This window comes from Bombyx mandarina, chromosome 28 (assembly GCF_030267445.1).
Source record: "Bombyx mandarina strain Sakado chromosome 28, ASM3026744v2".
NCBI lineage: Eukaryota > Metazoa > Arthropoda > Insecta > Lepidoptera > Bombycidae > Bombyx > Bombyx mandarina.
The window spans coordinates 3,292,824-3,319,118 of NC_143233.1; the positions used below are offsets into that span (position 1 = coordinate 3,292,824).

The window sequence follows — 26,295 nt, forward strand, 5'->3', positions numbered from 1 at the left end:
TATATTATGATAACTGAAAAGTAAGACAGTGCGGGTGTAGTTGATATAGTATGGGTTGAAATTGAATAAAGTAAAACGAAACTATTTATAAGCTATATAGTAGGACTAACTGTGCCCGCGACTCCGTCCGCGTGGAATAGCGACTTTGGGCAGCAGTTTTAGGACATATCTTTTGGTTCATAAGCACCGTCATTTGGGTATTTAGAAAAATCTAATTTAAAGTAATGCTTCTCTATACACAACATAGACGTATAGCCATCGGGGATCAAAGCATACAAGTTGCTAGGATTGCTAACATGTGACAGAGCTACATTAACCGTGTGACCGAGTTGACTGTGTGAAAAGCAGTTAACACTTATATCTACACCCACAACTTTTAGCGTCTGACCTTGGGCTTTATAAATTATCATCACGAAGCATAGGCTTGCTGGAAACGCGATCGGTAGTAAGTTGTGTTTCTTATTGTATTAGTGTCTCCCGAAGCTGGGCGAGCTTTTGCAGTCCGAACCCTCTGAGAGCTCAGACGTATTTCCCTATTAAAGGTCTCAGACTTAAGCGATAGTGCATGGGCCTCGCGATCGGCAGTGAGACGTGCTTCTCATTCTGCAAGTCTCTCCTGAGACTGGGCATTTGCTGTCCGAACCCTCTGAGAGCTCAGGCGGGATCCCCTATCAGTGAAAGTCTCAGACTCACGCGATTGTGTATAAGATTCACGATCGATGGACAAACTAGCGTCACGCTGTTCCCTGTTCACCCTAATTCGAGTGGTATTTTTTTGAGAACAATGCGAACTCAATCGAGATTCTCGCTGAGCCGAAGTTTCTCTAACACGAAACCTCGCCTGACGTTCCTGAGATGTAATGAGTATTGCCTCATGACCTGCTTCAGATTCCTGCGATCGAACTAATTTCATCCTTTTAGCATTGCTGATACACTGGGAGAGGTTGGATCATTTTCGAGGTATTCCTACAATAAGTAGTACCTACTAACACAACGTTGTTTGGTAAACACGTACTTATCATAAAATTAAATTATAAATACTTACAGATTATTATACAGTTTACAGTTTTTTAATTATTAACCACATTTAACCATAATTAAGCATCGGCAGAGCTGTTTCTGAGATTAGCGTGCACAAAGGCACAGACAAACAGACAAACAGATAAACAGACAAAAATTCTAAAAATCATTTTTTTGGGTTCTATTGCGTTCATAAAGCCCCCTGTAACAGTTTTCCTGAGATATTTTCCATGTACAGACAGCGACCAGTTACGATTTTATTATATGTATTGATTGATTTTGCTGAAACTTGAACGGATTTTTCGTAAGAACCTGTTATAATTTCAAATGTTAAAACTCGTTCTGTTCAATCGATACATTATATTTGGACAAACGTTTTTCGAACAGCCGTGCATCCATAATAGTGAGTACAACAAATTGGAATATTTCTTTTCGAGCAAATTACAGATTTTCATAACGGTCGATACACTGCTACTACTCAGTAGTTCAGTACACTATTTCACAAGCCCGCTGTACTTATTGTCTTGCTGGTCAGAAAGATTACAACACTAGCTTACTGTGGGTTCTTACTGCTGAGTATTATGTATATTAATAACGGTGGCTTATTAACTGTTTAATATCTGTGATAGTGCACAAATAGGGGAAAATGAAACAAAGCCGCTGGACGTAACTTCTCGGGTTCCTCCAAAAAGTCAACTGAAAAAATTTCAGTAAATGACTACCATTTTGCTGAGATTATATTTCATCCCATATCATTTCATTTCATTTCATTTGATTCCAGTTGATTAATGTATCAAATTAATCCTCTTCATTTCATTTCACTCCATATTATCATTTTTCATAAAAATAAGAATATAAATTAAAATAAGACATGACTTAATGGTCTTAGTTACCAGGTCATAAAATCACTTAAAAAATAAAAAATAAATCAGCTGGTAAATGACAAATCAGAATGATATTATGAAAGGGGATTGCCCACTCTCCATAGTGTGCTAGGCCCAAGATGGACATCAAATATTACTATAAAAATGTACTGATTCAAATTCTTAAATGTATTGGATATCTAAAAAATATATTGAAATTGACGCCACTATTATAAAAAATATAATAAAAATAAAAACTCGTTTTGAGGTTAATTTTCTATATAAATAAGTGTCGGATTGTGAGATACTTCAAGAACTTTTCTTTTCTTAATGTTTAAGATGTTCCTAATTTATTTTTCTCCAATAGGGTTTAAAAACACACTTAATTCTTTAAATATCTATATTTTCTTCATCTTCATACACAATTAGTATCATCTAAAAATAGCAAAGGAGAGCATATACACGGTTTTAAATCTCGGTCAGGGTAAAACCACAATTCACACAATGTTTTTTAGTCGTAGTATGAAACGTTATTGATAAAAGTAAAATAAATCGAAGAAAAATCAAATCACATCCATTTTGTACGCAAGCACAACACCACAAGCCATAGATTATACACTTCCACAAGCAGCAAGCGAAGTGTCAGTCAGTCAGATTAAATTCAGTGTTGTCAGTATAAAGAAAAATAATTACATGAAATTCATATATCGATTATTTTTTTAAATAACCGATAATTGATTTATATCTTAATCTTTTTTTTACGAGTACACATTATTTTTTATGTTTTTGTTTTAGTTGTACATATTTAAATAACAATACTAGTAAAGTTTTTTTTATTGCTTAGATGGGTGGGCGAGCTCACAGCCACCCTGGTGTTGCTAAGTGGTTACTCGAGCCCACATATATCTACAACGTAAATGCGCCACCCACCTTGAGATATAAGTTCTAAGGTCTCAAGTATAGTTACAAGTTAAAGTCCAATGGGTATGTCTTCGATGTTATTTTATGTGCATAAAATCCATTAAAATCGTTTGATTAATGATAATACTTAAAATGATTTATTTATATGTTTTATTTATATACTCAAAATATTTACTTCATACGTAAAAGGATTTGAAGCTGGCAATATTTTTCCCGCAAAAATAAAAATCCTTGTTTTTTCAATAGAGTTACTTTTTTTAAACTACTTATTGTAAACTATAGTGGCGCTTATTTGCAAGAAAGTAAATGCATATTTATTTATGACAAAATTAATGCACTAAGTATTTTTTCTATAATCTATTGTCCGCTTTGGGCCGAAAATGGGCCATCCCCTTTCATTAGATTGTTATTGTCTGAATCATAGATTATACACTTAATATATTTAGTAAAGTACTTAATATCTGTATTCTGTATTTCTTTGTTTGTTGTTGTGTTGAATATAAGATTAAATTGTTCATCCTAAAAGAAAATGTCTGAACAAGATCTATTTACGACACGCATGAGAAAAGCGACTCGGAAAATACATTCTGTCAGCGATGCCTTGGTCAATGCGAAATTTGCGATATGTGAGCAAATAATACTATTAAACAATTCATTGCGCAGATTATAATCAACAACTAAAAAGTAGTAGGAAAAATTTGGAAATTACCTTTCATTCTCATACGAGTTTATGAGAATAAATCTCTTTGAATTTGAATTTTTTGCGAAAAAGTTATTTCTGCTATTGAATTAAAATATTTTATTACAGCGTTGAGAGACCATACAGTATGGGGTGGAGGCCTGTTTGTCTTCTACCATATTTTTGCATATCTTGAAGATGCAAAAGAGAGATTAAATATGTCAGAATTTAATAAGCTGTTTGTGCATGAAATTCTTTACAGGTACGATTTAGACACATTGTATAGAGTTTTTGGTACATTTTAAGTTACCATCGTACTTTTATTTGTGTAATAAGTGTTTGATAATGAGATTGTGTAGTAAAGATTATAGAAATGTTTGATTAAGACTTGATTTAAAACAATATGTGACGAATTACAGATTTATAGTCTGTGGTCAAAAAACAGAAATCTCACCAAAACTAAAACATGTACAATGAAACCATTAAATATCTAAATTGTACAGTGTTGTATAATAGATTGATATTTCACATTACACATGCAATTTAATAATTGCATTGTTTAACTAAAAATCAACATGTATTTGGCATGTTGACCCTCAAAAAAAAAGGAAGTCATCGTGGCAGTTAATTGAGTTGGTCCACTCACTAAAAATTAAGGTTACGAGGGCTTAGTATAGAAGGTAGTTTTACTGTTCTCCTTGCATGGCTCGTGTCCATGTGTGAAGGTGATTACTTACCATCATGTGGGTTGACTGCTGCTGCTTACAAATCCAACAAAAAGTTGGGATGTCTGTTGTAGCTGTTATATGTTAACTCTATTTTTGGATAAAAATCACTAATCATCACGACACGAGCTGCTTAACAAATACCATATATGTATAATGTGTAAAATGAATACTTTTTCAGAAAGAAGGCATTTGAGCAAGATCTGCAACACTACCTTGGTGACAACTGGAGGTCAATACCTAAATCCTTAGCTCTAGAGAACTATCTACAACATCTACAAGACCTGGAAAGAGACAATCCCAAGCTCTTAATGGCCTATGTCTATCATTTGTATTTAGGACTCCTGAGCGGTGGACAGATTTTATCCAAGAAGAGGAGGGTATTTGGTGAAAGTAAGTGTAGAGTTAATGCATGGGATATTGGGATATATTGTGACAACTTTTACAAATTGTGGGCATTGAAACCTTGGGGGAGGCAATATGTGGGGTTACATATCATGTAGTGTACTAAAATGAGTACACAGTTCGTATTCTTGCTGCAATATTGGGTGAACTACAATCTATCCCTATCTTGTCTCTCCTGAATTATATCATAGATTTCACATCAAACTGGTTGTGTTGAATCTAGGTATAGAAATAACAGTGCTTGTATTAAAATCAATATTAGAACTTTTACATTTCAATTACTTTTAATTATGTCTATGATTTGCGAAAGATGGAGAAAATATTATATCAACTGTAGAACTCAAGGTTCACCTCTCAATGTAATATGATACACCTATTAATGTCACCATTATATTTTCAGAAAACGAACAACCAAACACATATGTAGACAAAGTAACTGATTTTGCTGCTGTAGACATAAATAAATTGAAAAATGAGTTCCGTGAAGCAATGAACCAAATAGCGACGACAATGTCTTCAGAGGAGCAAGCGACATTCATAGAGGAGAGCAATCAGGTGTTCATTATGAACAATCTGATAGTGAATTCTGTTGAGGGACAGAATAAGGTTCTATATGGCTTGTTGTGCAAAGCCTCAGCTGTAGTTTTTGTTGTTGCAAGTTTATTGTTTGCATATAAGTTACACAGAGGATAATTTCAGCTATGAAGTTGGTTTTGAAAATATTTTATTTGTAATATTTTAAAGTATCACTTGAGCTTACTTACTTGTTGTTCTTAATATGATATGACAAAGATGTAATTATCACTTGCTTTACACATTTGACAGGTTGTGAGTAACAAAACATACAGATTCCTGATTAAATTGTAATTAATTTTGATGTGTTTCGAAAGATTAACTTGTCAAAAATAAACTACTGTTATGTTGACTATAGTAGAATTATTTTGTCCGTGCAGTTTGGGTCATAAAAAATCGGAGCGGTGAAGCGAGTATTTCGCTCTCTCTTCCACTCACGAGCCTTATGGACCGGCATAGTGATGCGCATTATTTTTGTCGATAAGCGTTATCGATAGTGTATTTAGTTTCGTCATTTTGTGGGTTAGTGATAAAAATGAAAGAAGAAATCAGTAATCGAACACTTACACCACATATCGCCGCAGCAAGTTAACGAGAACGGCAGAAATTAACACTTTTTAACTTTTCGGGATCTATTCTCATTTCAGTGAAAATTTTTAACACGTGCTTGTGCTGGTATATTTTTGCCAACAAGCAAAGTATTTGAATAAATTCTGCCGTTTTGGTACAAAACAAAGGAGTAGCCATTGTGACACTAAAGAAATTCAGATAGCGAATGCACAAAATCACATTTCTCTTCGACATATGTACTATAATTTGCAGGTAGGTACAACAAAAGACTCGTAACATAACAATGTCTCACCACCCTTCGTATACCGCCCCGCCGCCGTGTACCTGCCTTCGATGACTCATTTGTTTTTATCGATAATGACGTTGCGCCCGCGCAACATGCTCACCGCCCTAGCCGGGCTGTGTTTTATGACCCGAACTGCACGGACAAAATAATTCTACTATAATTCAAATATGCATAATTCGATTTTTTTTTAAAGTATGGTTACATCGATTTATTATTGGACTGGTTGAATTTACTTCTGTGCTTATATAATGTAGATAGTTTTATAAGTTTTGTTTTTAAGTGAAAATGAACACTGTTTGATTATAGTTAGAAGAGACTGATTTATAATTGAATTATATTTTATCCTTTTTTTAATGGTGTAATTTAATTAATGCCCAATGCTTATCCTGTGATATATTACTATGATAGATTATTTTTCTTTACCTATGAGGTTGTCATTTGACAATGCCTTTTGAAACCTCATTTATTTTTAAATTTTCATTCTTTAGATGGATGGACGAGCTCACGGCTTACCACGTGTTAAGTGATTACCGGGGCCCATTGACATCTACAGATAAATGTCGGCATCTACCTTGAGACAAGAGTTCGAAAGTCTCATTTGTAACAGTACGACCGCTGCACTACTCTTCAGACCGAAACGCACTACTGCTTCACGGCAGAAATAGGCAGGGCGGTGGTACCCACCCATGCGGACTCACAAGGCTTTCTGCCACCTGTAATTTATAGATGGCCAGCAGTCAAATAAAAATTCAAATTTTATTTGAAAAATGTATTTTATTTTCAAATCGTGTCATTTGTTTATTGATTAGTGAATTGTTTTTACTACATTAGTATCTCTTTCATCAATATGGACACGATAAAATACGAGTACACAGATGACTCACTTCAGTTCTTTCTTACTGGTGGTAGGACCTCTTGAGAGTCCGCACGGGTAGGTACCACCGCCCCGCCTATTTCTGCCGTGAAGCAGTAATGCGTTTCGGTTTGAAGGGTGGGGCAGCCGTTGTGACAATACTGAGACCTTAGAACTATATCTCAAGGTGTGTGGCGCATTTACGTTGTAGATGTCTATGAGCTCCAGTAACCACTTAAGACCAGGTGGGCTGTAAGCTCGTCCACACATCTAAGCAATAAAAAAAAAACAATAATAATGATGTGTTACGTACACATCATTATTATTGTTTTTTTTTTGAACACTATAAATGAATGCACAACTCGTTATAGGTTTGAAGGCATCAGAGATGGAAATCACGTCCTTACGGATCCATCAGATCCAATAAGCTTTGCATTAGATGCCTTCAGCTCTAACACTAGGAGCAGGCTTAGGGACCTCGGTAACCGTACTCGTCGAACTCGACAAAGAGTTCGCCGCGCAACCTAACCCATGAATCAGCTCGCCGAGTTTCTCGCCGGATCTTCTCGGCGGGTCGCGATTCCGATCCGGTAGTAGATTCAATCGCGAAGCAGCTACTCTTGAGCTGTTAGGTCTCCTTCGGAGGCGCTCGGGTAGCTGTTAGCAAATCCCACCCCTCTTGGCTGAGCCTTTGCTCGCCCACCTGTCCTGGTGAAACTGGAAAGGCCTCCGGGCCACCAGTAATCCTTCAATCATAAAAAAAGATGGAAATTTTAATTAAACAAAAATAACCCCATTCATGGCGATAGTGGCGTTACTCATCATAACAATATCGGTCCACTTGCGTCTAGTTGGCAAGGTAACAAAACTTCATATGTGAGTGCTGCATGAACTGAACGATCGCCAGAGTGTCGAAGTTATTATACTCGTAGAATGCCTTGCGTTGCTTAACAGTGTAACTCACAGACACAACCCACTGAGTTCTCGCCGGATCTTCTCAGTGGGTCGCGTTTCCGATCCGGCGTAACATTCTGCGAAGCATTGCTCTTGCTAGGGATAGTGTTAGCATCACTCCGGTTTGAGCCCCGTGAGCTCACCTACTTGTTAGGTTACGCTGACATAGCCTCTCAAAGCTATGAGCATAAAATTTTTTAAAATTACACGGAGGTGAGACCCCAATAGATCGTGTGACCCATCACCAATAATAATAGGATCATAACGCTTGGGGTCTACCTCCAAGTGTAGGCAATTGCTGACTGATGCTAGTTGGGATACGCTCGTAGTTAACTAAAGCCTTCGTCAAACAGAACGCGTAATTAGCGACTGTCAGAGCGCTAAACTGACGCCGCGCTATGACGCCGGGATGTGTTGTACTACTATGGTAACATACCGTCAAACAGAGCCCCAGCGCTATAAGTACGCAGCGCTCTGTCGCGGCGTTAGGACGCTTTGACGTCAGGCGTTGTAATTTTTTACAAATTTTATTTTAGTGTCCGAGTTTATGTGTATTAAAATACTAGATAATGCCCGAAAAAATGATATAAATAGTTAGAAAATACCCATGCTTATACAATGCCACATCTGAATCACTCGATTTCTAAATACTTTTAAACTTTCACACTGCTATCGAAAGGCACCATAAATGCGTTGCGTCAAGGAGCGTAATCTAGTCAATTTGAAAAGTGCGACGTTAAGTACGCGGCGCTAAGTACGCGTTCTGTTTGACGAAGGCTTTATACTTGTCACAGATCTCTCTTGTCTCGATAGCGTAAAATTTGATTCAAATTTGTATGTACCTGAAACAGCGCCCCTAGCGGCAAACGTTCCAACTCCATACAAATTTGAGTTAAATTTTCCGCTAGCTAGGCCGCTTTTCTTATACACAACATTCCGAATTACAAGAGAAATTTGATTTAAGAATGAGAAATGAATAAAACCACAATAGTACACACCACAAAAGAAGTTTCACTTCTTTCACGTGCACCATTTAATTAATTTATTATTATAATAAGTGAAGCAAAAACTTTGTATCCCTTTTTACGAAAATTGCGCGGACGGAGGAGTATGAAATTTTGCACACTTATAGAGAATATAGAGAAGAAGTGCACAATGCTAATATTTTTTTTAAATAATGCATACAAGATACATTAAATCAATAAAGAAAACATTACACACACTACATACCATGTATTTGACCCACACACGCATGCATACTATTTATTGTCAAACTTTTGTTCTTGACGTCTGTGGTCAAATTAAGAATAGATTAAATATTGTTTGTCTTTATTAATATTTTTCTATAGTGTGGTCTTGGCGAAATTTGTGATTATAGAAGTATAAAATACAATCATAATAATGTACAAACTTACAATTCCAATTAATTATAGTCGAATATCGACTACTGCGGGACCTCTAGTTTATTATTTTTACGTAAACAAAAACCTATGCGTACACCGCAGAAAGATACCGGCCTGCCAAAACAACTCTTCATATCTCGTCTCGTATAAATATAGGCATATTTATAGGCAGAAACATTCTCAGAGTATCATATCGGCATATTGTGATCACGAACCCGCATTTAAATGATCCACACGAGTAGGTGCGTACATGCGTTCCCTTTTAAAGGGTAGGGTAGCCATTAGATAATAAAAATGAGGCTTCAATCTCATGTTTCAAGTTGATGCATTTTTGTTGTCTGGTACCGTTTTAATACCAATTAAAAAAAACAATAAAAATCAAAATCACTAAAAACATTTATCAACTACACAAAGCTATTTTACACAATGGTATATATTATGTATATTTACACAAAATTAATATAAAAATTATCAACTAAGCGACGGTATGGTGGGGGGCTCCATCGCCATGTCAATTAAGTCGTCAATGTCGTCTGTGCTGAAGAATGCTAATTCCCACTGAAAATAAAATTGTTATATTTATATTGGTTGTTTCTCTCTATCTAAAACAATCATAAAATAAGACCACGCTATATTTGTAAACATTGACAAAAGCAAAACATTATCTATCCCCTTCACACTCATAAGCTAGACCACGCGAGAAAGAGAGAGATGGGCAGACTTTTCATGATGCGCATGCAGTGCGACGTCATGTCGCGCGCTTATTCACAAACACTACACAAGCCCAACGTGTGAATGTGTTGAACGCGAGCTACATAGCAGGCGGAGTGGGGGTGTTAGGTTTTGAGAGAGAGAGTATTCTTTATTGTACACCAAAAAACAAATAAACAGTGAGATACATTAAATACAAAAAAGTACAATTGGCGATCTTATCGCTAAGAGCGATATCTTCCAGACAGACAACCAACAGGTGGACAATAATCATTTGGAAACTAACTACGCGCGGTGTACCAATCCAGTGAAATATGTATATATACACATACATACATATATCTACATATATGTACACACACATATACACATACATACATACACACATATATCCGTAAATATACATACAATTAATACACAATGTAATATAATAATAATTATTAAAAAAATGGTTCTTTACACATAATTAAGAATAAGCAATTTACATATAAAACATACTTAAAATATAATACCTTTGAAACATATACAATTGAAGTTGATACCAATTTCAGAAATCTACTTTATCACATACTAAACTGGTTCAGTAATAAGTAAAAAAAAAAAAGTTTTTATTTTCGTTACGGAATTTCTTGATTCGGTCGCCGCAATAAGTTTTTTTTTTTTTATTGCCGTATAGGCAGACGATCATACGGCCCACCTGATGGTGAGTGGTTACCGTCGCTCATGGACGTCAGCAATGCCAGGGGCAGAGCCAAGCCGCTGCCTACTAATGCCTACAAGCTATGCAATAGCTTTAAAATATAGAAGCAAGCTACTATACCATTCTGAGCGTGTCGGCGCAGGGGCGGCAGTGCGTGGCGCCGGCGCGGCACTCGCAGCGTGTGCGCGCGCACCGCGCCGCCCCGCGCGCCGCCCGCGCTCCCGCCACGGACGAGAACCGGCGCGCCGAGCGACGCTCCGCGCTCAGCTTCGTGCCCGCCAGGATCGTACCTGCAAATCACGAATTACATAAAACATCTATGTATATATCGTCTTTTCGCATTAAAACGGTATAATCTCAAAACTTACTAATTTTACAGGAGAGTGTTTAAAAGGTTTTTTTTATTGCTTAGATGGGTGGACGAGCTCACAGCCCACCTGGTGTTAAGTGGTTACTGGAGCCCATAGACATTTACGTTGTAAATGCGCCACCCACCTTGAGATATAAGTTCTAAGGTCTCAATATAGTTACAACGGCTGCCCCACCCATCAAACTGAAACGCATTACTGCTTCACGGCAGAAATAGACGGGGTGGTGGTACCCACCCGCGCGCACTCACAAGAGGTCCTGCCACCAGTAATTACACAAAATATAGTTTTACGGGTTTGATTTTTATTACACGATGTTATTCTTTCACCGTGGAAGTCAATTGTGAACATCTGGTACGTATTTCATTAGAAAAATTGGTACCCGCCAGCGGGATTCGAACACCGCTGCATCGCTACATACGAATGCACCGTACGTCTTAGCCTTTAGGCCACGACGACATCGATAGTTAGGAGTTACATACGTTCTTAGTACCGTTGCCTTATGCCTGAGAGAAAGAGAAGTCGGACAAACTGGCGCCGTAACACGTCACGTAACGGTTACACGCCCATAATAAAGCAATCACTTAAAAAAACATTTTAGTCTCACCATTCGTTTCCATGGCAAGGGAGATGCACAGTCCCAGTTTATCTTTCGGCAATTTGACTTGTTTCCTGAGAGCCGCGTCTCCGACCAGCCTCTCGTAGTCCTTGTTCGTATAAGCCAGCGTGCTGTCCACACCTGGTATACACAAATATACACATAAATATCAAAACCTCGACAAATAGTTTTTTGAAATTTATTATCTGTCTCCGGAATGAACCCCTTCTCCTACTCAATGTCATCCGACAATATTAAAATACCGTCTATAATCGCTATTCAACTAATCATAGACACATTTATTTCTGATATGAATAAACAATATAATAATTTAACTTAATCTAATTGGTATTTAAAATATTAATTGTAAGGAAACATGTTACAATGTGATGTAAATAAAAATATTAATATATATATATAGGTATGTATACGATAAACAAACTTTAAAATAAAATCTAATATATATATAATTATCGTGTCGCGGTGTTTGTTGCCAAATTGCTCCGAAACGGCTCAACCGGTTCTAATGAAATTTTGTGTGCACATCGGGTAGGTCAGAGAATCGGTAAACATCTGTTTTTCATACCCTTAAATGTGAAGGGAGGTGCACCCAAAAAAAATTTTCCCTCTATTTATAGGAATTCCATTTGATTTTTTTGTTATTATTAGCAAATTATTATTAAGTTATTATTAGCAAACTAGCTGACCCGACAAACGTTGTTTTGCCATATATATTATCGATCGAATCGACTAAACTCACCGAACAAATATTTGGATGCCCTTTTCTTCGATAGTGTGAAGTCGTCATCCATTAAAATATGAAGCGTCACTGAATTCTCCATCAAACTTTGATACATCGATGAGTAGTCCAACTGAAAATAATACAAAATTTCAGAATAGCTTTGAGAAAGATAACGGCCTATCAATAACATGTTATTTTTTTTAAGAGAGAGAGAGAGAGTGGCAACACTAATTACAGTTTGTGTATTATAAAAAGTATATACGTATATTTGTTTATCGCAATTTAATTGTCTATTAATAATCTAATACGACTAACTGTTGCTTCGAATGTGGGAACCGGACAGCTATAAGCCCTGATTGTATTAGAAAACCGGACCGGATAAGACTAGTGTGAGTGTTTTAACTTCTCGATCGCGTAAAAGTTAATTCAAACTTGTATGGAGTTGGAACAGTGTCCTTTTGATCATCATGTAACTTCATTTAGGCTTAAGCTTTACGGGGACGTAATTATATACGCGATAGTAAACTAAAAGTGCGCGTGCAACGTGGTGCACGTGAATGAAGTGAAACTTCTTTTTCGATGTGTAGCATTGTGGTTTTCTTCATTTTTAATTCTTTAATCAAATTGCTCTTGTAATAGGGAATGCTGTGTATAAGAGATGCGACATCTTCAACATTTATATTATACTCGCCCGCTTCGCTGGGCATTTAAAATTAACATTATTATTTCTCACCCCCACAAAGATTCTCATCATTAACGCCCTCGCAACTGGTATAGGGAGTCCAACACTCATATAAATATTAGCCTATCCATTAAGTACATGTATTTTCCACATGGATACCAAGTTTCAAGTCAATCGGGTGCATGGTTCAGTAGTTATAACGGAACATCCGTAAAAACCACTGCAGTTTTATATATTTTAAATTATAGATAGAAAAATAAATAAATAAATTTAAATACTTAATTAGAATATTGGAGCTACTCGTTGCTAACGCTCGCGCTAGCTAGTAACAGGTATACTGCGCGCGTGCGTTCGAGTGCGACGCATTCACTCTCGCTCTGTCTCTTTCTAGTATGGTAGCGTTAAACGTTTAACGCAACGTTGAAGTCACATTAGAAGTTCCACTTCAAACATTTTTTCTGCTTACCCTCATGAACTGCGAGTCACATCTGGTGCAGGGCATCAACAGGAAGGTGCGGGGAACGCCGGGCCGGAACGGCAGCTTCGTTGCGAAGTTCAAGGCGCTGAACATATCCGCCTTGACGGTCTTGTTCGGGCGCGCCAAATCTAACTTATCTGTACACGAGAGATTAACGAAAACGATATTTTATTTATTTATTGCATAGATGGGCGGAAGAGCTAACAGCCCACCTAGTGTTAAGTGGAGCCTATAGTAATCTACAACGTGAATGCGCCACCCACTTTGAGATATAAGATCTAAGGTATCAGTATAGTTACAAGTCAGTTTGTAAGTCGTCGTGGCCTATCGGATAAGACGTCCGGTGCATTCGTGTTGAGCGACGCACCGGTGTTCGAATCTCAGGCGGGTACCAATTTTTCTAATGAAATACGTACTCAACAAATGTTCACGATTGACTTCCACGGTGAAGGAATAACATCGTGTAATAAAAATCAAACCCGTAAAACTATAATTTGCGTAATTACTGGTGGTAGGACCTCTTGTGAGTCCGCGCGGGTGGGTCTGCCTATTTCTGCCGTGAAGCAGTAATGCGTTTCGGTTTGAAGGGTGGGGCAGCCGTTGTAACTATACTGAGACCTTACAACTTATATCTCAAGGTGTGTGGCGCATATACGTTGTGGATGTCTATGGGCTCCAGTAACCACTTAACCCCAGGTGGGCTGTGAGCGCGGCCCTAAAAAAATTGGGGTCACCAAATGGCGTAACGCCAACCAATGCTTTGTTTGAAGAGTAATGCGCTTCGGTTTGACGGGCGAGGCAGCCGTTTTTATTTTTATTGCTTAGATGTTCCTACCTCCAGTAATGAAAATTTGACTCCTGACCTAACTTAACCTAACGTACATAGCCAAAAAAAATGTGATAAATAATTTGAAGAACGTCTTCGAAGTAGAACTTCAAAAAACCAGTGCAGGCTCACCGATTTGGAAAGTGTCGAAGTGCGACGATATTTCTATTGGGTCAGTAAACACTTTGTTGTTGACGTACACCGCCCTCGGCTGTCTGTACACGCCGCGCCCGCCGAACCCGACCACCGCGTACCTGCAATTGTAATTATTACATAAAACAGCTGATTAAATGACTCCGGTATCCCCTGAGATATCAATAATAGACATGAGATATCAACATTTATCTTTGTACTCCAAGCACTGGTCACCGTCCTCGTCGAACCTGTCGCTTGCGTCAAAGGGCTCGACGAGAAAAATTAACCCAGACACAGCCCACTGAGTTTCTAGGCGGATCTTCTCAGTGGGTCGCGTTTCCGATCCGGTGGTAGATTCTGCGAAGCTCTTGCTAGAGTTCGTGTTAGCAAAATCGTCAGGTTTAAGCCCCGTGAGCTCACCTACTAGTTAAGGTTACGCTGATATGGTCTCTCTAGGCCAGGGGTGGGCAAATATTTTGATAGTCGGGCCACATTGCAAATGAAAATTTGACCTCTCCTCGGTGGCCTCGGGCCAAACCATTTTTTTCTAATTTTAAGTATAGTTTTTGCTAAGGATGTCAATTACTGATTTTTTTTATAAATTTTGAGAAAATCAGTTCAGACTCTTCGAATTGAAAAGTATGTTAAGCAAATACATCAGTTTCGGTTTCATTATTTATTTAGTGTTTTAAGATGCATGCACCCTCGGTATATCTATATCTGCTTTTATTTCGTTTAATTTTCCGCGAACTTATTGCGGAAAGATATTTCTCCAAATTAAAATTAATATAAAATAACTTGCGTTCTACTGCGATTTTGTTTATTCATGCAATAGTGTGATATAATAAGTACTAGAGGTCCCGCAGTAGTCGAAATTCGACTATAATTAATTGGAATTGTAAGTTTGTACACTATTATGATTGTATTTTATACTTCTATAATCACAAATTTCGCCAAGACTACACTATAAAAAATATTAACAAAGACAAACAATATTTAATCTATTCTCAATTTGACAACAGACGTCAAGAACAAAAGTTTGACAGTAAATAGTATGCATGCGTGTGTGCGTCAAATACATGGTATGTAGTGTGTGTAATGTTTTCTTTATTGATTTAATGTATCTTTTATGCATTATTTTAAAAAAATATTAGCATTGTGCACTTCTTCTCTATATTCTCTATAAGTGTGGAAAATTTTATACTCCTCCGTCCGCGCAGTTTTCGTAAAAAGGGATACAAAGTTTTTGCTTCACGTATTAATATATAGATAATAATTAATAAAATTGTGCGACTATTATACATACTGTAATTGTTCAATTATCATAATTATGTTTTCGAATAGGAGGCGCTGAAAAGAGCGGTTATACGGAAGAAAATTTTTGCTCTCACCGGCATTTATGTTAGACAAAAACTAATATTTGTGTTATTAATAATAATATATGCAATGCTTCACGGGCCAGACAAAATTCAACCGCGGGCCGCCATTTGCCCAGGCCTGCTCTAGACCGTCAGGTTAGGTAAGAAAAGAAAAAGGAGTTTGACGTTTGATCGCTCACCGGTTGTCAGTGAGGCCGCCGGCCTGCAGTTGTATGTCGAAGGTCTCCAGGAAGAGATCCAGATTCTTCGTTTTCCTAACGTTCTTGTTGCAGACCTGCGCTTCGATTATGAACACCACGTCCGTCGATTCCGGCACGTTTTCCAGCGTGTAGAAGGACCCTTCGTCTATGACGTCACCGTGCGGGGTCGTGCACCTTCGAAGCGCAAAGTTGTGACGTCATGAGTCGTTGCGTTTGCGAGACGTAAAGTCGGATATCAATGATCTCGAATTCAACAACAAAATCATAATCTGCGTAATTACTGGTGGTAGGACCTCTTGGGAGTCAGCGCGGGTAGGTACCACCGCCCTGCCTGTCTCTGCCCTGAAGCAGTAATGCCTTTGGTTCGAAGGGTGTGGCAGAAGTTGTAATTATACTGAGAGACCTTAGAACTTATATCTCAAGGGGGGTGGCAGATTTACGCTGTAGATGTCTATGGGCTCCAGTAACCACTTAACACTAGGTGGGTTGTGAGCTCGTCCACCCATCTAAGCATGAAAAAAAATGGCCGACAAAGGAGGGGAGCCGACCTCTGTGGGCCGATGATGCTGCACATTGTACGTACTGGTTGCAGTGGTCCGGCATGTGCGTGGGCACGTGTTGCTGCGTGCACAGTTCCAGGTACGCACTGGCGAGCGCGCACGCCTCCACGCCCGCCTGGCACTCCGAGTAGAACGGCGCCGCTTTGATCTGCCAACACATGCGTCAAAACGACCCTTACAAAACATTCCTGAAGTCATACTTCTTTCGTAAAATCATTCCTGAAGTTATACTTCTTTCGTATTAATAGCGGTACCAAGTGAATGATATTACGAGCCGCATTGTGGAAAGCGGTTACCGGAGCGCATAGACATCGCAACTTGTATACATTGAGGTCTATGACTCAATTATTTAATAAAAATGCCTATACAATTTTTTTCGCGTGTTTGACTTTGATTATATGAGGTTGTTCCTTAATCATGGTAAAGTGATTCGTCAACGTGGGTTAAGTACGTATTTCGGTACTTGTCTGTGGTATTCGAGTACTGGCACAGTTGCATCGCTCGATACGAATGTACGTCTTATCCCTTAGGCTACGACATCTTCAAGGTGCGGTATCCCGAGCATTTCGTGATTGTTTAGTTAATAGATTATTCCTACATGCCAAAGAAGTACAACTTCTCAAGTGCGTACATAAGGCATTTTTTTCTGGGTTCAATCCACAGACCAGCCGAATCGTGAATGCGGGCACGCCCCTCGAGACGCGACCTTGAAACCTATAATAATGTATAGCCGTCTCATCGTCGAAAAAGCGACCACAACACCACGACGGTACTTATGAAAATATCACCATAATTTTTTTTATTATTTCTTAGAAATAAAAAAATGTTTTTTTTTATTTATGCTGTGATTTAATATTAATCTAGTCATTATCTATAATTAGCTAGTAATTAGATCTAGTAATTAGCTCACCACCGAGAAACAGGGATGGAAAGGCGAAACTTTATTCTGGAAGAACTTCTCGCACTGCGTTTCGTTGTGCGGGGTGGGGGGTGCGGGGAGCGGCGCGGGGGCGGAGGGCGCGGGCCCGAGGCGCCACGCCGTCGCCAGCGCGCCGATACTGGTCGCGAAGCTGTTGTTTGGCAGTTGCAGGTCGTCGTACTGCTCGTTGTTGTACGTTCCCAGCAACCCGCCCAGGGTCGCGTAGAACCAACCTGTGGTAGTACATAGCTCATTTAGACATAAGAGCACTAATTTATACATAAGACATTTTATTTGTACATTAGAATACTCATTTATACATTTGAATACTTATTTGGACATTTGAATAATCATTTGTAGCCAGCTGACTGGTGCGCTCACACAACCCACCTTCGACACCCAGCTTGCAGGACTTGAAGCGCAGGTTGCACTGCACGTCGAGGCCGCTGTCTCCGCGCACACTCAAGGTCTCCATCTGCCGGTCTATCACTAGACCCTCGACGGAGGCCGGCAGACTCAGAACCGTGTCGCTCACCGACACTTGCTGCAGGGGAAACAAAGTACAGTGCCGATTGTGGACAGTGGAAAATACGAGGACTTTTTGGCGGGAACGCGCGAGGAGTGAAGTCGTGTGATTTTCTCGCGTTTCTTCAGGGTTAAATGTGTAATAACGGTGATTTATTAACTGTTTAGTATCTGTGAAAGCGCACAAATGTGGGAAAATGAAACAAAGCCACTGAACGTAACTTCTCGGGATACTCCAAAAAGCCCACTGAAAATTTTTCAGGAAATGACCACCATTTTACTGAGATTATATTTCATCCCATATCATCTCATCTCATATCATTTAATGCGATGTTTCATATTAATCAACTTCATTTCAATTGATAATATCATTTTTCATATAAAAAAGTTTTCATTAAAATTAAAATAAGACTTGACCTAAAAGTCTTAGTTACCAGGTCATAAAAACCCAAAAAAAAAAAGAGAAATTACGTTTTTAATAAAACAGAGGGTATTTCGAATAATTCTGTAATGTTAGTGGAAGGAAAAAATATGTTTTTTTTTGTTGCTCCGTTACCTGAGCTCGGACATTAAAACGTGAAAGTGACCTTGCTTTTAATAAATCAATCGAAAATACTGTTTTTCTCCTACCTACGCCGAAAGTTCGGTTTCCCTCCCTCCCTGTACAGGGAAGAAAGTGTAACTTTTCCTCCCTGGGTACTGACAGGTGCGCATGCGCGTTAGTGTCTACGTCTGCTCTCACACATCTAAAATTCTCCGCCATTGTTGTGCTCGGGTAATTTGCAATATTGTGTTTAGTTTAAAAGTGAAATAAACAAAGACAATAAAATTTAATAGTGAAGTATTAAACAAAGATGAGTTCATCAGACAGTTCTTATTCAATTAGTAGTAGTTTATTCAAAAATTAAAAAACAGTTAAATTGTTTTTTTATGAGAATGGGAGGATCCGCCCCCCCTACTCCCTGCCAGGGCTTCGCCCCTGGACCCCGGCTCGGTACTCCACGAACTTTCAGCCTGGTAGGAGAAAAAATAGTATGTGCACCGCGGGAGAAAACTAGGACATCTCATCCCGCGTGGTGCACCATGTATTATTGTTTCGATGTTCGTATAAATTACAAAACGTGGCTTCTTCTACCTCTTTAGAAAGATCAATGTAGACCAGTTTCGTTCTGGTAACGAGCACGAGGTCGTATGTGCCTCTGTCGTTGGAAGCCATGAGCACGGTGAAGTTGTCGCGCCTGTAGTCCTTCGTGAGCAGGAACACGCCGCGCTCGGACACCGTGAACACTTGCTTGTCGTAAGTGACCAGGGCGCCTTGTTCCGTCATCATAGCTATGCCTGCGTTCAAAATGGTCTGACATAAAACATAAGTAGTTGGCGTCGATAATGACTTAAATAATATTAAAAAATTGATTTGATTATTATTTTAAATGATAAAATGTTGTTTTGATAAATATCAGTAAAAAAGTAGTGTAGACGTTTGCGGCAAACAGTGATTACTAGTAATTATTAAACTTTACCCAGGTACTAAGTGGCAACTAATATTTAAATGTTTGTCAACAACCGCTTTTACATATTTGCAAGAAAAAATAATAATTACAAAATGAAAGAGATAAATTGATTCGCTAGTGCAGTAGTTAGCGGCTTTGACTGTTGCACTGAGGGTCGCGGGTTCCATTCCCGCATCGGGGAAACATTTTTGTGATGAACAGATTTATTTGCGCTTTATCTGGGTGTTTATTTATATCTATACTAACATATAAATCTACAGTGGTTTTTATGGATGTTCCGTTATAACTACTGAACCGTGCATCCGATTGACTTGAAACTTGGTATCCATGCAGAAAATACATGTACTTAATGGATAGGCTAATATTTATATGAGTGTTGGACTCCCTAATAATAATGACAATAAATAATAATGTTACTTATAAATGCCCAGCGAAGCGGGTGAGTACGGCTAGTTATTTAGGTATATATGTAGGCAGACGAGCATACGGCCCACCTGATGGTGAGTGCTTACCGCCGCCAGTGGACTTCAGCAATGTCAGGGGTAGAGCCACGCCGCTGCCTACCGTTAAGTGCTCTCTACAAGCCTCGTTTGAAGAAGGACATGACATAGCGCTCGGGCAATTATTACTGGTGGTAGAACCACTTGAAGGGTGGGGCAGCCGTTCTAACTATACTGAGACCTTAGAACTTATATTACTAACAAGGTGGGTGGCGCATTAACGTTGTGGATGTCTATGGGCTCCAGTAACCACTTAACACCAGGTGGGCTGTGAGTTCATCCATATCATCTGGAATCGCTGCGTTCATCCACAGTGTGTTTCCAGAGGTCTTTCTTACCACGTACCATCCGGCTGTGGAATGAGTTCCCCTCCACGGTGTTCCCGAGCGCTATGACATGTCCTTCTTCAAACGAGCCTTGTGGAGAGTATTAAGCGGTAGGCAGCGGCTTAACTCTGGCCCTGACATTGCTGAAGTCCATGGGCGACGGTAACCACACATCATCAGGTGGGCCGAATAAAAAAAAAAACTCCACACTGACCAGGGAAAGGCGGCATCAAGTTGTTGAGGTCCATGTACGGCCTTATCTCGTAGTAGTAGGACCAGATGCTCTTGTTGGTGGTGAGCCACTCGTCGAAGAAGTCGCGGACGGTCTTGTACTCGGATATCTCGGTGAAGTCCGGCGAGCTGTTGAAGGCGTGCCAGGACATCGGCAGCTTCTGCTCGAGGACGATCTCCCCCACTCGGGGATCGAATATGAAGTTTGTTTTAGGCGTGCGGTGCCTGTAACGAATGTTGTGTGCGTGAACATATGATCGACGGTAAAGATTGAGGAACGTCGACCTCCATGACGACCTGGACTTAGAGTAGTAAATATCTACAGTCGACGTCGATGCGCCAGTTCGATAAAGCGGCACGACACGAGAACCCTCTCATCATGGCCGCCGGTAACTACGTTCCCGATCCTGCGGACCGAATGGTAAACAGTCGACGTCGCCCCAAATACGTCATTTCGGATCCTCCCGATCCACTAAAGGTGCTTTTAGGTACCTCAAGCACCGGTCATCGTTCTCGTCGAACCCGTCGCTTGCGACGAAGGTCTCGACGAGTAAATTAACCCAGCCCACTGAGTTTCTCGACGAATCTTCTCAGTGGTGGTAGATTCTGCAAAGTACGACTCTTGCTAGGGTTCGTGTTAGCAACGTCGTCAGGTTTGAGCCCCGTGAGCTCACCTACTAGTTAAGGTTACGCTGAAATAGCCTCTCAAGGCTCTCAGCTTAGGTAAGAAAAAAAAAAAAGACAATTGATGGTAATCATGTGGGACGTTTGCCACAATCTATGCATGAACATGGACACATGATCGACATTCATAAGCGGCGGTAACCACTCATTATCTGGTGGGACGGTATACCCGCCTGCCTATCCTCAGTCCTTCTTCCCTAATAGTGTTCTCATGTGTGAGGATCGTGACTTCCATCTTCAAGATGTTGTAGCATATCAGTCTGCCTTTGTCTAGTATCATAGTGTCATAGATAGTCAAAGCTGATACAGACCTAATGAAACTAAAGCATCACGGCGAAGCGCGGTTCAATTTCTTTCATCACATTGTCTGTCTGTCTATAAGACATATGAACACCACGTACTAGACTTTAATAGTGACGATATAGCAGCTATTTTTAATTGTATATACTGATGTACTCACAGTTCTTCGTACTGCAGTGCAGTCTTCGCCAAGTCCGTGAGCTTCACGTAGATGATTTCGCCGATTGTGTTCAAGGCCTCGCCGATCAGGAAGTAGTCGTACCACCACTTCAGACGGACGTAGGCTTCTTGGTACTGTACAAGAATATGTACAAATATATATATTTTTAAAGGCGTTATATGACGTGGTAACTAAGACCTTTAGGTCAAATCTTATTTTAATTTAAATGAAAACTTTTTTATATGAAAAATGATATTATGAAGTTAATGAATATGAAATATGACATGAAATGAAATGAATTTGGAGGATCCCGAGAAGTTACGTTCAACGGTTTTGTTTCATTTTCCCACATTTGTGCACTTTCATGGATACTACATTTAATAAACCACCGTTATTACACATTTAAACCTGAAGAAATACTAAATAGACCAAAGAAAACAAATCCCACAACTTGACTCCTCGCGTTCTCGCCCAAAAGTCCCACAAATATGAAAATATAGGTCGACCAGTGACGCGAATGGGTCGGTGCTCGAATCCAGAAGGCAGGTACCGAAATCTCTAAAGAAACTAGTACTGATTACTGATTCACGATTGATTTCCACGTTGTTTCATCATCATCATCTAATAGATGGGTGGACGACCTCACAGCCCACCTGGTGTTAAGTGGTTACTGGAACCCATATACATCTACAACGTAAATGCGCCACCCACCTTGAGATATAAGTTCTAAGGTCTCAGGTATAGTTACAACGGCTGCCTTCAAACCGAAACGCATTACTGCTTCACGGCAGAAATATGCAGGGTGGTGGTACCTGCCCGCGCAGACTCGCAAGAGGTCCTACCACCAGTAGGACGATGAAAGATTAGCATCGTTTGATAAAAGTTAAAGCGGTGTTTAATGAGAATGCCCGGGTAGGTCGTTACTGGTACGAAGGTGGCGTCAGTTGGAAGGGTGAGGCAGTGGTTATTAGTATACAATTGAGATTTAGACTTAACGTTTCAAGATCGACGGTGGATTTCACGTGATGTCTAAAGGCCCCGCTAACCAATTGGTGGGCCGTGAGCTAGTTCATAGGTTTATGCAATAAGTTCTGAATGCTCATAGTACTTAACATAATGCAATGGTACATAATAAAAAATCAGCCAACTAGTTTACGAACCATAAATTTTGTACGCATTCATTGCGCGCTAACACAAGCAAGCAAGCAAGAAAGAAAGAAGTAACTATCAATTGGGTTAGAATTGCCTAATATAGAGAATCCTTAGAGAATGCTTTTACGCGAGGAAGGGTTCTTGCAAGTGGAAACAATACCTGATATTAGTCAGCAAACATATTTGTTAGTTCACTAATCACAAAGATTTAATTTTGTTTTTATAGGTAATTTGTATGAAATATTATTTTATTTTTATTTTATTTATGTATTAATAAACAAAACAAGAACAAAAGGCGAAATGTACGTCGAGTTTGGTCAAAAAGTCGCTTCACAACAGCTGAGCTTTTAAAAGTTCGATATTGATCGGGCTCACCTTCTCCCTGACGTAGACGACCTGCGGAGTCTTGAGGAAGTCCTGCCAGCTGTCCTTGAATTCGTTGTAAAGCTGCACTATCTCGTCTTTGAACGGGATGTATTTCTCTATCTTGGTCCAGACAGCATCCCACAGTTTCTTGCTGTACTTCTTTATGTTAGTTATCAAGTCGTTATTCACCAGGTCCTTGTAGATTCTGAAAGATGATATTAGCGTATTTTACTGTTGTTGGAAAGCATTTTGAGCCCGCTCGGGTGAGTGCCACGACACTGATTGTTATGCCACTACGCAGCCTTACGTTCCAGTTTGAAGGTTTGTAGAGTTGTTATACAATTGAGACCAAGGCTTCAAGGCGATAACCAGTTAACATGGGGTGATCCACTGACTTGTTCATCCAGGTGGAGTTTTGTGAAACAGCATAATATTCTATTTGGAAGTCAAGCTTGCAAAAATAGAAGTCTTATAAGAAGTTGTCGTCCACGACCATGTTTATGCATATTCATAGATTGCCAACAGTGCAACTAACTCTTTGACCAGACTTTCAGCAGGGCGCATTTACTTAACTACTTAACTAGCGCGTAACTTCTCGGGATCCTCCAAAAAGTCCACTGAAAAAATCTCAGCAAATTACCATTTTACTGAGATTATATTCCATCCCATATCATCTCATCTCATTTAATTACATCCCGGTTGATTAATATTTCAAATTAATCAAATCATCTTCATTTCATTTCACTCCATATTTACATTTTTCATTAAAAAAAAGAATATAAATTAAAAAAAGTTAAAAATTAATTGATTTATGTTAAATTATTTTGATTTGTTATATTATAAAATTAAATATGAGAATAGATTAAAAAAAATATATATATACAACTATAATAAAATTAATTAATGGCAATAAACGTGCAAAATTAATTGCTTGTTGTAAAAATTATATTTGCGCGTAAATAAAAAAAAAGACATGACTTAAAGGTCCTAGTTACCAGGTCATAAAATCTCTTTAAAAAAAATTAGTATAACTTACTTGTCCATTTCATGACCAAACGTCGAAACGTAGTTGAAATACGGCGAATCCGTCAACTCCTGGGTGCGATTGTAAAAGAAGTCCATCAAACTCTTCCACACCGTGAAAACGAACGACTCGCTGTAATGCAGGATCTTGAAGAACAGCGGCTCAATAGACTTGAGTAGCTCGTGCCAATATTTGGTCAAACGATTGGTCGCGTTCACCCAAGTCTCCTCCCAATACTCCAACAATTTCATGTGGAGGTCCCTGATGAAGTTATCGTACTGTAATATCATGGCTTCGAGGCGCTCCGACACCAGTTCCATAAAATCTGCCTCCAGAGCCTTGTTCACGGACTCCAAGAAATTCGCGTAGGCGTGTTTTATAGTGTCGACCACGTATGTCAGACTCTGCTTGATGGACTGACTGGTGTTGCCCATCATCCCCCACATGTCGTTAACTATGCCGGGCAGACTCTCCAAATGATTCCTTATGGCCATTTCGTCTAGCACGTAGTAAGTAAACTCGACTATGTCTTTCACGTAAAAATCATTTTTACTATAGGATTCGTTTAAGAATGTTTCAAAGTCGTCTAAATCGTCTTTGATCACTTGCAGGTCGTCTAAGTCGTGCAAGAAATCACCGATCCTAGGTCTAGCGTCTGCCCATATCGCTTTGAGCGCCAAGTGAGCTTCCATGGGCGCTTCTTTCAGTATGACCAGACTGTCATTTATTTGGCCGTATAAAAGCTTCAGCGTGGAGACCGCTTGAGCTTTGACTTCGCTGAAGATCTGCGGCCGCCACACCAGCGAGCTGGTCAGTAGGCGGGAGTGGTTGAGGCGGATGTACGAAGCCAGGTCTACGGTTGTGACGTCATCGAAGTCGCGCCACGCGTCTAGTTTCGCTGATCTCGTGTTAACAATGTTACCAACTAGATGGTACGATATGTCTGGAAAAGATATTTTTAAATGAAGTTCATTTGTCATTGAAGTCGTCGTGGCCTAAAGGATAAGACGTCTGGTGCATTCGTATGTGGCGATGCAATGATGTTCGAATCGCGTAGGCGGGTGCCAATTTTTATAATGAAATACGTACTCAACAAATGTGGATTGACTTCCACGGTGAAGGAATAGCATCGTGTAATAAAAATAAAACCCGCAAACTTATAATTTGCGTAGCTACTGGTGGTAGAACCTCATCTGAGTCTGCACGGGTAGATACCACCACCCTGCCTGTTTCTGCTGTAAAGCAGTAATGCGTTTCAGTTTGAAGAGTGGAGCAGCCCTCGTAACTATACTGAGACCTTAGAACTCATATCTCAAGGTGGGTGGCGCATTTACGTTCTAGATGTCTATGGGCTCCGGTGAGACAATCGGCCTATTTTCAACATTTGCTACAGTGCCCGGCAATAAATATTGCACATCGATATTTGAGTAGAGGCGATCGGTTAATATCGGCTTCGTAGAGCGCTGTCTCTGTCGCACACTGCCGATGTTACGTTCAAGTGTGACAGCGTGCGGTCGGACTGTTAGCGCACCGTGCTCTTTCCACAGGTTGATTTTTATCACTTGCTACTGTACTTTAAAATTTATAGTATCTTTACGATTTTATATTGAGAACACATTTAATATTTAACAAAAATTTAATTTTATTATTAACTAGCTGACCCGACAGACTCCGTAGTGCCTCAATCGAGAAATAAAAGACCTAAGCTTTTGTATAAAATAAACAAAAGGAATCCGTCCGACGGGGGACAAATCAAAGGGAAAACAAAACTGTTATTTTTAATTAATTCAGAGGATTTTCATATTTATCTACCTTTTAAACCTTCTCTGGACTTTCACAAATAATTCAAGACCAAAATTAGTCAAATCGGTCCAGCCTTTCTCGAGTTTTAGCGAGACTAACGAACAGCAATTCATTTTTATATATATAGATGAAATCATTTTGGACGGATTATCAGCGTGATATG

At 39.3% G+C, this 26,295-nt stretch overlaps 2 protein-coding genes across 2 annotated transcripts in view; one reads left to right on the forward strand and one right to left on the reverse strand.

Annotated features, from left to right (window-relative positions):
- The first annotated feature begins 3,014 nt into the window (after window positions 1–3,014).
- Window positions 3,015–6,396, forward strand: Ho (Heme oxygenase). Its single transcript, XM_089738974.1, has 4 exons — window positions 3,015–3,430; window positions 3,613–3,745; window positions 4,390–4,601; window positions 5,014–6,396. The coding sequence occupies exons 1-4, from the start codon at window positions 3,334–3,336 to the stop codon at window positions 5,304–5,306; spliced, it is 735 nt and encodes a 244-aa protein (XP_089595100.1). The 5' UTR covers window positions 3,015–3,333; the 3' UTR covers window positions 5,307–6,396.
- A 3,234-nt stretch (window positions 6,397–9,630) lies between these two features.
- Window positions 9,631–26,295, reverse strand: part of Apoltp (Apolipoprotein lipid transfer particle) — an 85,677-nt gene continuing 69,012 nt past the window's right edge. Inside the window, exons 55-69 of the mRNA XM_089738975.1 lie at window positions 24,342–25,272; window positions 23,315–23,510; window positions 21,788–21,921; window positions 20,627–20,868; window positions 19,211–19,413; window positions 17,941–18,094; window positions 17,542–17,783; window positions 16,655–16,779; window positions 16,051–16,245; window positions 14,490–14,611; window positions 13,520–13,668; window positions 12,390–12,501; window positions 11,639–11,770; window positions 10,784–10,953; window positions 9,631–9,810 (exon numbers count right to left, since the gene is read on the reverse strand). Coding sequence (XP_089595101.1) covers window positions 9,724–9,810; window positions 10,784–10,953; window positions 11,639–11,770; window positions 12,390–12,501; window positions 13,520–13,668; window positions 14,490–14,611; window positions 16,051–16,245; window positions 16,655–16,779; window positions 17,542–17,783; window positions 17,941–18,094; window positions 19,211–19,413; window positions 20,627–20,868; window positions 21,788–21,921; window positions 23,315–23,510; window positions 24,342–25,272 — 3,194 coding nt within the window. The 3' untranslated portion in view covers window positions 9,631–9,723. The remainder of the gene's footprint in view (window positions 9,811–10,783; window positions 10,954–11,638; window positions 11,771–12,389; window positions 12,502–13,519; window positions 13,669–14,489; window positions 14,612–16,050; window positions 16,246–16,654; window positions 16,780–17,541; window positions 17,784–17,940; window positions 18,095–19,210; window positions 19,414–20,626; window positions 20,869–21,787; window positions 21,922–23,314; window positions 23,511–24,341; window positions 25,273–26,295) is intronic.